This window comes from Cygnus olor, chromosome 2, assembly GCF_009769625.2.
Source record: "Cygnus olor isolate bCygOlo1 chromosome 2, bCygOlo1.pri.v2, whole genome shotgun sequence".
In the NCBI taxonomy this organism is placed as follows: Eukaryota; Metazoa; Chordata; class Aves; order Anseriformes; family Anatidae; genus Cygnus; species Cygnus olor.
Genome location: NC_049170.1, coordinates 66,641,304 through 66,658,678, shown reverse-complemented (window position 1 = coordinate 66,658,678; position 17,375 = coordinate 66,641,304). Strand labels below are relative to the sequence as shown.

At 39.6% G+C, this 17,375-nt stretch overlaps 1 protein-coding gene across 2 annotated transcripts in view; it reads right to left on the bottom strand.

Annotated features, from left to right (window-relative positions):
• FBXL2 (F-box and leucine rich repeat protein 2) overlaps positions 1 to 15,861 on the bottom strand; it is a 52,419-nt gene extending 36,558 nt beyond the window's left edge. The window contains exons 1-2 of one of the 2 annotated variants that reach the window (XM_040546861.1): positions 15,683 to 15,861; positions 4,210 to 4,271 (exon numbers count right to left, since the gene is read on the bottom strand). In XM_040546861.1, coding sequence (XP_040402795.1) covers positions 4,210 to 4,271; positions 15,683 to 15,685 — 65 coding nt within the window. In that variant the 5' untranslated portion in view covers positions 15,686 to 15,861. The remainder of the gene's footprint in view (positions 1 to 4,209; positions 4,272 to 15,682) is intronic. The other variant, XM_040546862.1, reaches the window with a different exon arrangement.
• Between the last annotated feature and the right edge of the window lie 1,514 nt (positions 15,862 to 17,375).

The following is a 17,375-nucleotide window of genomic DNA, read 5'->3' as shown; positions in this document are numbered from 1 at the left end:
GAAACAGAAACAAAATTATTAGGAACAAGATTTAACAGATTTTTTTTTTATTATTATTAAATTCTTACGTGCTTCAGCAACAATTGATAAGTGGTATCACACTACAAGTACCATTTTTATTTAACATCATTTGCCCAATTGTAAATGAATAGTCATTTAGTTTCTCTGTACCTTCAATCTTCAAGGTAGCATACCTAACCTTAAATAAACATTGAGAATAAAACAAGTTGCAATTTTCTGATTAATCAGCTTTTGCTAGAAATTTTTCCGATTACTGTTAAGTGGGAATGGGCTTTAAAACTTTCCAGTGATTTAACTAAAATTCAGGACAGAATCAATAGCTTAGTGGTCATTGTATAGAATATTCCCTTCGGAATATTCCATATTCCCTTCAGAATATGGAAAATGTCTCATGTTGACTTTTTTATATATACATATATATATATGTTTTAATTGCTACGCCACTGGCTAGCACGCATGTGCTAGGAAAGAAAAACGTTGAGGAAGAAAAATGACAAAGCATGCTTTTAAAAGTGAGTTTTGTCTAAATTAGGTGAGAAAAGTTTCAGAATAATGACTGCTGTGTTAGAGAAAAATTCCTCTCATAGCTCTAGAAATCAAGAGAAATAGAGAAGCCAAATTTTACAGTGATTTTGGGCTATTTAAATATCTATGGTTCTAACTAAAAAAAAATTAGTTATTATGACAGATTTCTTGTTGCAACCTTTTCTGTATTTTTCTTATTTCCCCCACAGTTAGGGAGGCAGGTTGTAAAGCACCATTTCAAATATACACAGCACTATGTTCAACTTCACTTTTCTTCAGCTACTGGCAATTTTTCCTTTCTACTATAATGCAAACACTAACGAAAAGCTGAACAAAAAGCAGTGTGTAGTAATAAAAACAAATAACAGAAACATGAAAACATGTATAATGCTTCATCAGCCACCCACATGCTGCATATTCTTGCATTCAAGAGAAGCTGCTGCTGGAACACAATTGCTGAGTTCCTCTCCTAACTCAGGTTCTAAAATTTGCTTACCTTCTTTTATATCTGGTTGAACACTCAAATTTAAAGTCTGATGACTAAGACCTATTATTTGAGTACATGCACCCAACAAGTATGGTTTACAGCAGAACTCATAATAGCTTCAACATTTATGGTGCAATTTATGAACACTAGTAGTTTGCAGGCATGAAGGAACTGAAAATGGTTCGAATGACTGAAAATAACAAACATCTCTACTGTTGAGAACAAGTTCGATTTTCACTTCTTGAGTGGCTGGAATAAATGCAAAAATAATATAAACCAAATCATTGTATTCTCTCTGAATAATTCTTTACAGAAAAAAAAAAGTTAGCAAGGAAACAACAAACAGAAAAATACTTTTACAAATACACAAAAGTACTTGTTTTTCCCATAGCTTAAATTTTCAGATCCTTCACGACTTTTTTCAGTAACAAAACCTGATAATTACTGCCATATTTTACAACCAGATTTCTGAAGCTTGCCATTCTCATGCAAAATCTTATAGCACAAAATATTAGTAATTTAAATACACATGAATAAACCAGATCTGTCCTTCTACATGCCCAAAGTACTGACCATACCTGTATTTTCAAACACATTATGATTACCTTTTATCAAGCACAAAACTTGAAAGTAATATTAGTTACATTCACTATTTTTTGTTTGTTTCCAACACTTTTCAAACTCATACTGTTTGAAAACTTTATGAACTTTAAAAATCCTTTTTTCTTCCTGGCAATTTACAAGAAAAAAATAAGATCATCCTCATGGCTCTGACATTTTACTGAAAAAGTTGATACTGTTAGATCTCGAGTAGTCTATCTCGGACTTCATTTCTGATTCTCTTGGTAATAGATATGGGTTTAACTTCAGATATCAATGCAAATCTGCACCTAACATACTGTATTTATTTCCCGATGCATTACTGATGCTTTTCTGTAAGCATGGAAGAAAAAAAAAAAGCTACAAATGCCTGAAAACACTGCTTAAATTACACAATTTCTAACAGCTCTGTGGGATTCTTCTTCAAACAATTTAGCTTTTATTCAACCTTTCACTTCTATAACAGAGAAGAGTAAAGAGGAAACAGTGTCACTTGCCAACTGGCAAACTAATAGCACTACAACAGCTAAAAGGGGTGGTCATTCTTCTTTTAGCTTGAACAAAAAAGTCTTTAGCAGAGTATATTTCTTTCACAGAAAAAAAAAAAATCAGTTGCAAATGAAATGCCCCCCTCACTCCACTCAAGCTATTCTACCCATCTCAAAGCTGACTGGTCCTCTCCAAACTACTGTCTTCTTGAAACCACCATAGTCCATCTTAGCCAGATAACCTCTTCTTCCTCTGACCAATTATTTGGGTTTATCTGATAGAATCACAGAACGGCTTGGGTTGGAAGGGACCTTAAAGATCACCCAGTTCCAGCCCCGTGCCATGGGCAGGGACACCACCCACTAGATCAGGTTGCCTCCTACCAGAGAAGGAACAAATAATTTGTGGTTTTGTATCCTGCCAAAAGAGCTCCTCACCTGAGAAGCTGAGGGCTTCAGTCAATTACTGATGTGTGGTAGATACTTTGTAGAAACCATGCAAGAGACAATGACATTGCCTTGAAGAGCTTATAGTCTAATTCTGGGTGTTACAGAAATAACAGTGATGATCAGGTAGATAAGAAAATGAAAAAGAGTAAGGACTGAAGTGTAAGTCCAGGTGCTTACTTTAACATTTTTAAAATGATTACTGCAATAAATGAGTAAATTTTGAAAAGTGGTAGTATTTTCTAAGTCTACCACCAGAAAAAAGATTTCTCAGTTTTAATAAAAAATATTGGACTGCTTGTTACAGTCTAATTACGTAAGCTTAAATACTTGATGCCAATGACAAGAACACCAAAAGAAGTGTTTTAGATTAAGATGTGTGGCATCAAGTGAAACAAAGCAAAGTTATTAGAATTTGTATTCAGGGCATCATTCAGTAACGCTTTTTCATTTAACCACATTTTCTAAATAGTTCTACAAGCCTAATTTACATCATCACCACCACATGGAATGAGTATATCTGAATAAAAATTAAGATCCTTTAAAAATGCAATTCCTTTTAACAAAAGACTGTTTCTTTAATACCACCAAGAGAACATTGTGATAGTACAGACACTAAAAAGTAATAACATTTTAAGAACACTTTCTTAATACACAAGATAGCAAACTACCATTGTTTCAGACAGGAAGCTATGACATACAAGACAACCAAAGCAACTCTTTAGAGTATTAAGAACAAATCATTAGCTCAATTTTAATAACACCATCACTAAAAATTATAATTGCACCATTATACACGGATATTTCTTTTTACACAAAGAGTGGGCTGCAATGAAAACTATAGGCAGCTAGAGAAGAAGTTACTGGGCCGATTCAGTTTCCCCCGTGAAGTGGTTACATCCAGTTGAGCAGTACCTCCACATTCTGGAATTGACATTTTGCTTGAAATCAACTTTCAACACAACAAGCATGTGAAGACATCCACCAGTGTCTCAACCATGGGCTAAACTTACTGATCCTGATGTTGTAGCTAACGCCTGTGAAGGTGATCTACTCACACAGCTTTGATGAAATGCACAGCTGGCTGAACGATTACAGTAAGTAAAAACCTCCTGTTGGTTCTACCGTATATAACACAGACCGACAGTAAAGGAGACAGTCTGTGCTTTTCACTGCAGTGATTTTCAGAAAGCTTTGAAGTTGTATTTACATTTGTTATAACAAATTTCATAAGAAGAAGAATGTGAGTATTCATTGTAGGGAATTACATAAGAGAATGGATCTTACACTCTACAGACAGATAAAACATTGTGCAATGCAGAAAAGAGTTAACTACATATACTAAAGCTATTTGGACATTTTATTTCACTTCTTTTTCTAATATGCAAGAAAAAGATCACTACTCAACTATATTATCTATGGTATAGTGTAATTTGAACACTTTAAAACAAATCAAGACCAATCAAAACAAAACAGGGTAAAGAATTCCAAGATTTAAAACAGTCATGTTGCTATTTATTTCAAGATATTTAAGAATTAATAGTAATCTTAATAGTTTAAGAATTAATTTGTAGTCTATAAGCCACATAAGCAGTGCATTATCCTCAGATTTTTACTCCTTAACACGTTATCGCGAATTACCTTAACAGAAGCTCTTTGGGTAATTTTTTGTTAATAAGGCCTTCGTCATTATTTGAGAAAACCTGGAAACAGAAGGAAAAAAGTCATTTAAAAAGACCAACAAAAAAAACAGCTTTTAGAGAACCTTTTAACCTTCTGTTTAGGTGTTTAACTCTTAAATTACCATTAGCACCATGTTTTCAACATGTTATTTGGTATCCCTATAAGTTATTTTAATAGGCACAATGCAGCCACACCCACTCATACACTTGGCTCTTTCCTAGTGCTGAGATTTAGCCACACAAAGTATGTGGAACTTTGTAATCATTAAATAAACACTAAGAAACACACCCCATGAAGTATTTTAGGTAGCAGTAAAAGTTCTAGCAATAGCAAGACACATACAAATATGCACTGGTTGCACAGTTCTAAAAATGTCCTCTTTACAGTGTACACTGTAAATTCCATGGCCCAGGTACATGAAGATGGAGAAACTGCAATAATCTAATGATTTAAAGAATTTACTGCCGCATATAGCAGTGGTCTGAAAGCAAGAGAAGCACCTCAAGAAATGCTACAAGAAAAACAGAAAATGCCTCTCACCTAGACCATCTTATTACCAACATATCTCCCAAGAAGAGACTCCATTCCGCCATCAACACATACCACATACTTGATAACTATAAGCTGTGCTCCTTGGTTAAAAAAAGGAAAGCTCAACAACAGGTGGTTCTGAAAAAGGTACATCAAAAAAGCCAAATGCAAGCATAACTCTGTCCATAAAAAAAGGGAAGTCAGCAAAAAGTACACGCCTGGGAATTCTGAAATATCTCCCCCAAAATACTGTAAGATTAGAAAACTGGAATTTCCTTCTAGCTGCCATTAGAACCTTTTTTTCTCTCCCAGTATGTTCTAGGCTGATGTCAGGTCTAACTGCATACCACTGTTTCTCAGTTTTGTATTGCAGCAAAAGCCACTTTTTGCACCTCCAACCTCTGGGCAACAAACAGGCTATCCACACATCTAAGAACAGTAAAACCGTAAACTTTCAACAGGACCAGCAAGATTAATCAGGCTTATTTTTCCTGCAACTGGAGCAACACAATTATTAACAGACCAATGGCTGCAGAGTTTCAAAGCTTATAGCATATATGCATACGTGCTTCAATAGGACAACTCTACTTCCTCCTGAAAAGAAAAGATACGTGCTTGGCTTTAAGCAGTTCCACGTGGCTGAACAAAGGTACAGGTTGGCACTGGTTTTACTTTACACCAATAGTCATTGCTGCTGCTATTTTCAGCCTTTATGCTCTTATTGTAGCACTTATTCAGAAAAAGGAGACATATGCCATCCTCACAGAGCTTAAGATCACCAAGTTGCTGGAGGTGAGGGTGATATACTTGTGCATTACAGGCAAAAATAAGTCACAAAAAAAAAGAAGTTACCTCTATAAGTGCACACAGTCTGTGGTAAAACAGACAAGAGAACTTACATCTCATTAATTCTGGTCCAATATCTGAACATTTAGTACCACAGACCACTAAAAATCCTTAATCATTCAACATAATCATTCTGCAGTTGCAGAAGCTTCCTCAGAAGTTTTGATATCCATCTAGAACATACTTTCCGTTTATATGCATTTTTTAAAAAAGCTACTTTGCAGACTGTTACTAGTTTACAAGTATGCCATCGCTTTGCCAGCGCAAAATCTATTATTATACTACTTTTATTTATGCTGTAGACTCCCATATGTACAATAACATGGACATATGCTCACTATATGAAGATGACACAGCATTTAATTTCATAAGACATGAGCTATTTAATACAACACTATTTAACACAAACAGATAAAATGTGTGCTCAAGACTACTGGTATTTCCAGCTACTAAACTCCTGCATTAAAAAGCTAAAGCACTACATAACATAGCACAGATTTTTGGGACTAGTAAGTATTTTCTGCTTGTGGCCAGGGTGAAAATCTAAACCTACAACCAATCTATACTTCTAGCAGCTCTTATGGGAAAAAGACTTATAATCTCTGTTTATGAAAGATATCTTTGGAATTTAAATTAAAGCTAGACTTGCAGACTGTGGTAAATAAATGACAGTAGACATGACCCATATGCTTGCATTTAGAAATCCAAGTTAAACTGAAGAAAATGCAGCTTTTACTACTGCTTATGAGGAGCACGCGACTTGCCCTCCACACAAAGTACCATACCTGCAAAACAAGCTGCAAATGAGGCAAGAAACAGATTCAAAGCTGTTTGTTAGTGACATGGACAGTAGGATCAAGCGTACCCTCTGCAAGTCTGCAGATGACACCAAGCTGAGTGGTGCAGTTAATACCCCAAAAGGAAGGGATGCCATCCAAAGGGAGCTGAACAAGCTAGAAAAGCGGGCTCATGTGAACCTAAGGTTCAACTACTCCAGGTTCAAGGTGCTGCACCTGGGCTGGGGCAATGCCAGACATGAGGACAGACTGGGGGGACTCATTGAGAGCAGCCCTGCAGAGAAGGACTTGGGGGTTCTGGTGGATGAAAAGCTCGACATGAGCTGGAAGTGAGCGCTTGCAGCCCAGAAGGCCAACTGCATCCTGGGCTGCATTGACAGAGGGGTGGCCAGCAGGTGGATGGAAGTGATTGAGCCCCTCTGCTCTGCCCTTGTAAGGTTCCACCTGGAGTGCTGCAACCAGGTCTGGGGCCCCCAGCACACGAAGCATGTGGGGCTGTTAGAGTGGGTCCAGAGGAGGGCCACAAAGATGCTCAGAGGGCTGGAGCACCTCTACTATGAAAAGAGGCTGAGAGAGCTGGGGCTGTTCAGCCTGGAGAAGAGAAGGCTCAAGGAAGGCTTTATAGTGGCTTTTCAGTAGTACTTAAAGGGAGCTTATAAAAAAGATGGAGAGCGACTTTTTACTCAGGCAGATAGTGATAGGAAGGTTTTAGTTCTCATTTTATACTAGAAGAGGGGTGACTTAGATAAGATGTTAGGAGTAAATTCTTCACTCAGAGGGTGGTGAGGCACTGGCATAGGTTGCCCAGAGAAGCTGTGGATGTCCCATCCCTGGAAGTGTTCAAGGCCAGGTTGGACGAGGCCCTGATCAACCTGGGAGGTATCTCTGCCCATGGCAGGGGGTTGGAACTGGGTGATCTTTAGGGTGCTTTCCAACCCAAGCCATTCTGTGATTCTCTCAGTTTTATGTGCTTGTGTATACACTAGCTATAGTTATCATATCAAAGTATTCTTATGGAATATTTAAATAAATAAAAAATCTTTACTTCTTTACTCTGAAAAAGTAGATCAGCCTCTAGAATGATCCTGCACTTGAATCTCGGAAGAGAGGGAACCCTTTAAGGCTCTGCAGTTTCAGTTTTTTGCCAAATGAACAGCAGGCATGGCATAACTGAGGTTGTCATCTTCTAGACGGAACATACAGGGGCTGATTGTGTGCAACTGGTGTCAAAAAGAGAAGGTCAATATATTGGACAATCTATTCCTTTTTTGAGGATTTCCTGATGATCTGAAACTGCCGTTAATCACAGAATTTGCTAATGAAGTAATTACCCTGGGTACATATATCTATCACCTCTTTGAAATAGATAGCACAGTCCTATTACTTTTTTGCTTGATTTTTGTATCTTGACTTTGCTAATTTTCTATTTAAAAAAATAAAAAATAAAACCAGTCAAGGAAGTGTTCATCAACTGCTGTGAAAATATTCTAATAACCTTGAAAAATATGACTTACTTTTCTTTAGTTAGACAGTGCTGACAACAACATGCCCTCAAAATACCTGTCCAGTGTTACAAAATAACTGTGGATGCAGAAAGAATATTTCTTCTTTCTTTGCTTTCACATTTGATAGCAAGTTTGACTGTGTTAATGACAGGGTACATAAAACCCTAGAAAAGCATGCTTCAAACTGTACAAAAACATGAAATACAACAGAAAAATCAGTGCAGAATGAAAAAGGAGAAGTGACATTGAACATATGTAACAGAATATTACTCTAAAACCAGCTCTGGATTTCCTGTAAGCGTAAGAGATACCCTGGCAGGAGTTCAGGAAACAAACAAAACAAAACACGCAAGGGAAAACTGTAACTGTGCTCTACCAAAGCCTGTTTTCCACAGACAGTTGGTTATTAGTTCAATCCTGGGCCATTTCTCACATTCTTTAACTGACCTCTTGCTTTAGTGTCTTCACTTTACTTTTGTAAGACTGGTTACAATGAGCTAAAAGCTGAAGATTTCCTTAAAAAAATTACCTGATATTTACTTTCACTAAACTTCTTCCATAACTATCACTTTTTTTCATTTTATAAACGTAGTATATACATATACACATTGTGTCTCATCTTTTTGCTTCCTCTTCCACGTTATTAAATATAATGATTACCTTTAGTCCTAGAACATAACTTCCCGATACATCACAGTTAGCTTGTCACCATATTATTCTCTTCTGGTCTAACAGTTAGCTATCCTGTTTATACCAGAATTAGTGAAGACATTTTTTGATGGAGTTGTGCATACATGGTTTTGTACACAAATTGACAAGGAACTGCAGCATGCTCAAGTAAGTTAATTTTTCTCTGTGAAGAAACAAATATTCATCCCGATTCATCATGCTTATCTAAGCCATTTAGAAATTCTATTTTACTATTATGTTCAGCATCAAAATATGGTTATACTACTCATTTTGTTGAGTCATTTTTTTTAGATGATGCAGTTTCAGTTGTCATTTAGTCCTCTACTGAACAGGACCATTTTCTTCACAGGTGTAACCATTTTGTTAGCAACTCGGCTATAATGGCTCAATTCCACAGAGATACTTATGGATTTCATTTCCAGTGATATCAGAGTAGATGAGGACATTCAACCTGCTAACTTTTCAAATCAAGTTATTTTTGAGATTCTGTTCTTTAATAACTTTGCTCATTAGAGTGCTAAAGTAAGCATTTTTTAGTAAATGTAGGTTTGACGGAGAGGAAGTCTTGAGACCCCAAACGACACCAGCGAAAAGAGAAGACAAACTGTCAATAGGGTTGAATTATTTACCAAGTCAGTAACAAAACCAAAGGGTGGGTCACTGTCACCAAACGAGACAGCAGTTTAGAATTAAATCCATTCATTTCCCTTCTCCTGCTGTTGACACAGCAGACATCCTAGCTAAGCTGTAAGTATTTCCATATGTAAAAAAGCATCGAGTCTTTCAGGTTTCTACTGGCAAGAACAGGATTTATTTAGTATTATTTATGCAGTAATAGACATCATAAGAACAAGATGCTTTAAAGGAAAATCTTGACAAAATTAAAATTGAGGTTTTACTCAGGTTCCTGATGGGCAGATCTGTGTTACCCAACACAAAACCCACCAACTTGCTGCGCATCTCTCCTCCTCCCTGGGAACGCCCAGCTATTGCCTGAGCCATTGCACCTTCACCATGCAGCTGAAATTGCCTCTTGCTAGAGCAGAAGGAAAGCCAGCAGATCAGACTGCTCATAAACTGCTCCGGGTAGCGGAGCTGAAGTCATCAATGGCATGCTAAAAGCTCTCCATTTAACTACAGGAGAAAAATGGAGAATGAAGAAGAAAAGCAAAAATAATCTTCCTTGACTAGAAATTTAGGATTACCTCATGTTACACTACAGAATGTTTTCCAATGGTCAGGGAATTGCTGCTAACTGGTGCTTCCTCTAGAAACGTGCAATTAATGCACTGGAAATGGCAGATGAGCAGACTCACTTAACACGAAGCAAGCAGCAAAACGTAACCGTATCTAGGCAACAAAAGCAGGAGAATGGATGCGCCCTGCTAACAGGACTGAAGCAAGGGATATCAAACACAACAGCTGATGGCACAGCACTGCTGTTCAACTGGAAACCACTGTAAAGCTTTCTGTATAACCTATCAAATTTAGGCACAAAATTGAATCTCAAAAGGTGATGCCATCTCAGACCATGCACATCTACAGTGGCAAACTTTTTTTTTAAATTATTTTACATGAACACACAGACGCTGTCTGCCACCCAGGCTCTTACTCCCATGCTCTGCCTCAGGCTTTGACTCTGTGCACTTGGAAATCCCAGCTGTGCTGCCCTGTCGTGGCAGCTAACCACCTTTTCCCCTGGAACCCACTACCTGAGCCCAGCAAGCTGCCTTCAGCAGGCTTTCAGCTCCCTCGGCACTGCCAGATACCTACTGCATCTTTCCTCTTCCAGCACTGTGACAAACTGATGGATCAAAAGCCACTGACACCTCACATGAAAGCCTTTTGCTCTTGTGTTGGTCTTATAAACCATCACAGCTCGCCTTCAGAGAACAAGATCAAACACACCCAGGAATATCTCTCCGCCTTTCTAAAATGCCTCACTGACCTGGGGCTGCCCATAAAGGCCATACTGCCTTTAAAGTCTCCCCACAGCGAGCTCTGTCCAAGATAACAAAACCTGCCAGGCAGAAGCAGCTGGCCACACTGCCCACTTTGCTGTTTGGTTTGCTTCCAGAAAAGCCATCTTTCTTGTTTTGCCAGCGCTGGTATTCAGGGCACATCATTCACATTTTACTGGAGGGCATCAGTCTGGCTCTGCAAGGCCCCGCTCTCACTGGGTGACAAATGAAAGTCACTCACGAACATCAGTCCTCACCTCTGCAGCCATGCAGCTCTACCTTGGCACCTTCAGCCACTCCAGCTCAGCTGCCCCTTCGCACAGACCTAGGGGTGCCTGAGGTTGCCCCATCCGCCTGTTTGCAGTTGGCCAAGTAGCTGACAGCACCCTTTCCCCATGGCTTTCAGAAGTGCACCCACTTTCTGCCAGCTGTACTTGGAAATCACCGATCAAGCTTTCTTAAGAGTACGGCTTCTCAACTGCAAGCAGCCAGGTTATTAAGGCCCAACAAGTTAGTGAAACTTATTAGCTGAGCTGACCATCCTTGTAAGCAAGACTCACCTTCTCTCCTACAAAGTCACCAGAGAGAGCAGTTCTGGTTAGGGGGAAAAAAAACTGCTTAAACAGCAACAAATTTGGAAAAAGCTGTTAACTGTATGTCTGAACATTCTTCAAGTATATACAAAGAGACAGCTGAAAAAATACGTTTGATAAGGTTTTGTCCTCATCTGCTAAAGCATAGTTCTACCTCTTAGACATATACTGATCAGTAAATCTTCTCTTAGGTGGTTTGTGGTTTTTTGTTATTGGTTCCCCCCTCCAAAAAATGTTTTAATGACTACGTATTTCCTTTTGTTCATTTGTCCATATATTTGTCCATTACTTCTCTTTTAAGGTTATGATCTTCCAAACAAAAACAGTATACAATGAAGCATTTATAGATTATTGCTTAAAAAATAAAGCCTTCAACTGAAGTAATCTGTAGATTTGATTGTCGAAGCGGAACACAGGGAAACCCATACCATCTACTCCGCAGGTTTCAAGAGCAACAGACCTATGGCAGAAAATTCAAGTTGGATGGATGAAGCACTTGTTGACTGTAGCCCACCAGAAAGCTAAGGATGCATCTTTCAGATTCTGTATCCTTCAGATTTGGTCTTTTTTTTTCTTGAGCAAGAATGTAACAAATCCCTTCTCAAGCACCAAACAGACTCAAATACAGTTTGCAAAAGCCTAAATTCAAAACACTCGAGAAAGATATTTCCCTTGGTGCATTCAAGTAACTCTGAGATTCTAAACAGAAAGATTGAAATAAATTCTTAGGCAGCTTTCACCGCAACATCATTCACGGGGACTGCTTACTCATTAAAATTCATCTAGTGACAAAAACAATCTATTTGGTTTCACACAGCCTTCATAGAATCATACTGTAATAAACATTTAGACATTCAGACCATGATATATTTTTGGAAAATCACTGAGAGAAAAGCTGGTATCCATTTGCTTGAATGCATCAGTATTTGGTTATGGACAGCCATTCTGTTTCAGCCATCCAAATTTAATCCACATCACAGATTCATCACAGCCATTAGGAGTACACCTTTCAAAATTCCAGCTCTGAATCATCGTGTCAATATATAGTTGTTTGTAGTACTACACATATGACTAGTTTTATTCCCAGTCTCCAGTATACTAGCCTGCAGACACGCTGATGTCAGTACCAACTCTCCCAGTGTGCAAACCTAGAAATTCTTCCGCAGGTCCATTTCTCCACAAGTTTCCACTATTCTAAGTTGGACTGATGCAGCCCTTCCTCCAACCACACTACCCATATACAGAAAGTCAATTATTTTTTCCTATTACACTAGCTCAAACTGTAAATGAAATTATGGCTTAAGTCCTGATTGCATGGTTGAAGCTGAATCCCTTCCTCTGAGCACCTGAGACACAAATTTTGAATACTGATTTCTTTCCCCAAAGGCAACTGCTCTTCAGAATTATATTAGAAGATATAGTTCATTACAGAAACAAAGCTAAAGCTTCTATAAAGCTGTTTTAAAGCAGCGCTTGATCTGCATTGCAAACACTATGTCAGAACCGATGTTTTTCTTACTACTGAGTGTGAAATTTTTGTTCCAAAGAGCAAACCTCCACTAGGCAGTCTCCCCCAAGCATGAACCAGAAAATAAATATGACAAGATCTGTGATGCTACTGCACACACCATATAAGTGGTGTATGATTAATAAAAGCTTTCGGTTACAAGAGACAAAATTATGTAGCTCTTCATGATTACATACAGCAATTATGTCTGACTTCAAAGGAAATAGCATTACAGTAGCACTTCCAAAATACTTTTCTAAACTGCTCCAGGAAAGGTAAAAGGTTAAGACTTAAAGAAGCTAGACATTCACTTAACTGTTAGTATTTCCCAAAGCTTACAGTCCTTGAATTTCTGTAGAAATAAAATATCCTTGATACTTTTGTTTAGGAAGTATGTTACAGACATGTTCTGACCTACTCGTATGCTCAGACATTTTGGCCCTTAATATTTAGATAACTACTACATGACATCAAGCAGCGATTCAGAAAGGCCTTTCCTCAGTGAAGCTCTGACCTCAATTTTAGCGTCTGAGGACCAAAAAAACTTGACATACTGGTAGAGTTTCACATTTATGCAGACTTGATGATGTCTTGGGTCCTTATTGATTTAAATTTACAGAATATACTGGTTAACCAGTTGAAAAGTAACCAAACCCAATGAAAACAGAGCTTCCTATTTCCTTCTGCCTGAAGGAGAACAGAGGAAAACACTGTGACAGAAAAAGAGTACCATGAAGCGTAGCCAACATTTTAAAATTTGATATCGGTCTGTTGCCATTAAGCTCTTGTGGACTACACAGCAACAGCTCGCGGTTTTAAGTAATCATAAGAGTGCAGGCCCAGAAAGGGGCATGTTTCCAGCTCCAAGCCTGATCTCGCATGAATGCTGTGTTCCTCCCAAAGCAAAGATAACAACCCAGATGGAATCACTCAAGAGATTGAAGGGTATTGAAGGGACAGCAACGGGGCTGCCAAAAGCATGCACCTTACAGATGCCAGACTTTCTTTTCTTGGGCAGGTTAAATAACATGTCCTTCCTTAAGCACCAGAGACTCAGATGGCATTTGCAAAAGCCTAAGTTCAAAATACCTGAGAAAGGTACTTCCCTTTGACCATTCAACTAACTCGGTGGCTGACCAGAAACACTGAAACTGATTCCACAGCAGCTTCTACCACAACATCATTCACAGGGACCATTCATCTCATCACAAAAATAATCCATTTGGTTTCAAGCAGTCTTGCAGAACCACACTATATGCACAGTTTTTCAGACATTTATAGCATGGCATACTTTTGGAAAAATCAGTCTGAGAGAAGAGTTTGATCTTTAACAAACCATCAGTAAAAAATGCTCAAGCTCAAGAATAACTAGTTTAAACTTTAAAAGAGATATCTAAGTAATTTCTTGATCCTGAAAAATAAACATGGGTTTGATGGAGGAGGAATTCACATTGCTGTGAATTTTAAGTCCACTACTGTATTCCTGTAAAGCCTGATATATATCTTTTGTAACAGTGGATTCAGACACACTGCATTTTAAAGAACACAAGCCTGACCTGCAACATTTAGAAGTTACTCTTTGCTTCTTCACAGAAGCTTTACAAACAATTAAAATATCCCACGTTACAAAATGCAAGTGGGAAAGCTGTTTTGCAAAAACTGACAGAAGACTGGACTCCAACCCTATCACAATCAGGTCAAGTCGCTCAATATACCTTGTCCACGTATGTCCAGATAGTAGTGTAACCATTTTTGCATTGTGCTAAAATGACAAATGAAAGAAGAAGAATTTATGGAGTATACAGATCACCTTCCTGAAACGTTTATTAGAAAGAATACAAATGAATGTTGCGCCTATTGTCTAAATTAGCTCCGGGCTACTGTCTGAACTGGGAGAGAAAATTCTGTGATTACACAATTTCATATGGTTTTGTCATACTTAGCGTACCCCTTTTAAGTGCATGTCTGATTCAGGAAAAAGTACTACTAGAACTATCAGGCAAGTTGATAATTTATATGAAACTGATGCTGTTATTCTGACTTCTAATTGACAAAACAGCTGAAGTACTGTTAATGTATAGCCTTCTGCTGGCATTCAGATCAATATTGTCACCATGCCAAGATTAGTACTACTTTCCTGCACTAACCTAAAAATAGTTGCTATGCTTCAGTGAAAATTTGACTTTTCGTTTCAACTTTCCACATCTGCTAACCCCACATTCTCTCTAATTTTAACTAAGATCACTAAATATTTCAGTCTGCTGTCAAAATAAGCGAGCAGTAAGCCAACAGCCTTTCTGATTTGTAGAAACACTGACACTTCATATATTAATGTTGCATGTTAAGTGAGTGAAATCAATTCCTTCTTCATCTTCCTCTGAGTAAATGGAAAATATTCACTCGTGTTTGTGATATACTTCATAAAAACCATTTTGTTTGTTGTTTTTCAGTCTGTAATTTTCCCTAACAATAGCCCAGGAAATAAATTCATTTCTATTTGGTTTACTTCTCAGATACTCCCCATCCCAGAAGCTCCACCAAGACGTGCGGTGACATACCAGTGGAAAGTAGGGCACATCGCTAAGTTGCACAGTAACCACCTCACCAACACCACACCACCCGCAGCCACGCTGCTGTTTACTCTCCCTTGTAGCAGCAGTAGCAATTTCTCCAAACCTCTACCAGGCAAATCCCTCCACCCTAAAAACATGGTATGACACAGTAGCATGCCCACCCTTTTGATTCCACCTCTAATTAGCTATCAAGACTGTTTTCTGTTTTGCTCAGGTTCAAAATACCTGGGCTGGAAGCGCAGGAGCCCAACCAAGCCTTTACGCAGAGGCAGCAGAGAGGCGGCAGTACCTCAGGGACCCCCTTCTTCCCCCCTAAACTCTGGCACTTCACCCCACACCCTCCGCAGGAACCCTCTCGCTCCCCCCTTCGGAGCCCTAACTGCGATCCTCTCCCTCAGGCCACCGCGGCACGCCCCCCCCAGACTCACCATGGCGGCGGCGAGGCCCCGTTGTCCTGGCGACGCGGAGCCCCGAGGACAGCGCCAGGTACAGCGCGCGCGCACTCCCTCCCTCCCTCCCTCCCTCCCAGCTGCTGCTGCTGCTGCTGCTGCTGCTGCTGCTGCTGCTGCTGCTGCTGCTGCTGCTGCTGCTGCTCCTGCTCCTGCTCCTCCTCGTCGCTGTCGCCGTCGTCGTCGCCGTCGCCTCCCCAACCTGGGGCGGGGCGGGGCCGCGGCCGCCGCCAGTAGGAGCCCCCCACGTGACCGCCACCGCCCCTGCGCCCCGCGCCCTGAGCCCGGGCCGCCCCGCCCCGCCCCCGCCCCGGTGGCCGGCTCCTCCCTCCCCCTACAGCCCCAGGTGGCGGGCGGAGCGGGACGCGAGGTGGCGGAAGTTGTTGGGGGCGCTGAGGGAGGGTTCCTCATGGGGTAAAATCCCATAGAGGATAGGAGAGGGAGGGTTGTTGCAGCTGTCTGGCAGTGCTGCTGGTCATGTCCCAGCTGTCTGCTTTCCTCCAGGTCTGCAGGTGCCCCCTGCTCTTCCAGTTTGTGGGTTGGGATGTGAAATGGCTGCTGGAGACACGTTTAGTCCCAGGTGGTAAACTGGGACCTGGGTGCGTGCTTGCTCGCCTTGCAGCCACGTGTGTGGAAAGCTGAAGGTGATAACATCTTAAATTGCTGCAGCAGAATCCACAAAGGCTCATCTGTCAGAGAGCCAAGTGTTTTAAAGTAATGCATGCTGTCAGTTGCCTCTGCGAGCACTGCATAAAACCACTATCAGAGCCAAATACAATACTGTTAATAGCACACTTATAGGTTACATCTGTTCAGCGGTCACAATACCGCATACAAAATCGAGGAGATGGGCAAAATTGAGGAGAAAAACCTATCCCAGCAGTTATTGTCTGATGTTGATGCAGTCCTGTTGAAATAGAAGTGGCCATGGTAGAAAAACACAAGTTTGCTGTTTGGAATGAAATGCATTCATTCCTTTAAAGATGAAACATTCTGGTTTGATTAACAGTAAAAATGGTTTCTTATGAAAGTGTCCTTCCTCAGAACCCACCGGTAAACAGTTGGTACATGCACATACCATTTGTTGGCACTTCTCTGAATCAACTGTCTCACTCTCCAGATTTTGGAGAATGACCTGGTTCATGCATACAGTTGATCTGTTTTGTATAGGAGGGAAGAAAGCCTCAAAAATGTGAAATATGTATAAACAATTTGGACATGTTCAGCTGAATTGCAGAAGGCCTAGACTAGCACTTTCTAAATTCCATTGGTTCACATTCAAAAAAAAAAAAAAAAAGATTATCACATGATTTCTTACATTTTTTAGTTCAACGTGAATTTCTGCACTCTATTATAAAGATGGTGATAGATTATCCTATCACTGCAGTGAAAAGAAAGCAATTTAGGAATCAGAGTTGCAGCAACCTGAAGAAAAAAAAAATCATATTTTACAAAAAAAGAAGTGATATTGCAGGATAATAACTATCTTTTTTTTTTTTTTTTTTTTTTTTCAATGAAGAGGAGTTCAGAATAATTAGCCCAATGGGGATCTGTTTAAGGCAATATGAGAGGCAAATGTGGAGTAGACTTTCCGTGGCCCAATATCAGTCCTTATTTGATCAAAAATGTGGGAAGGAATGGAACATTACAGAATAAATTTGAACCAATATTT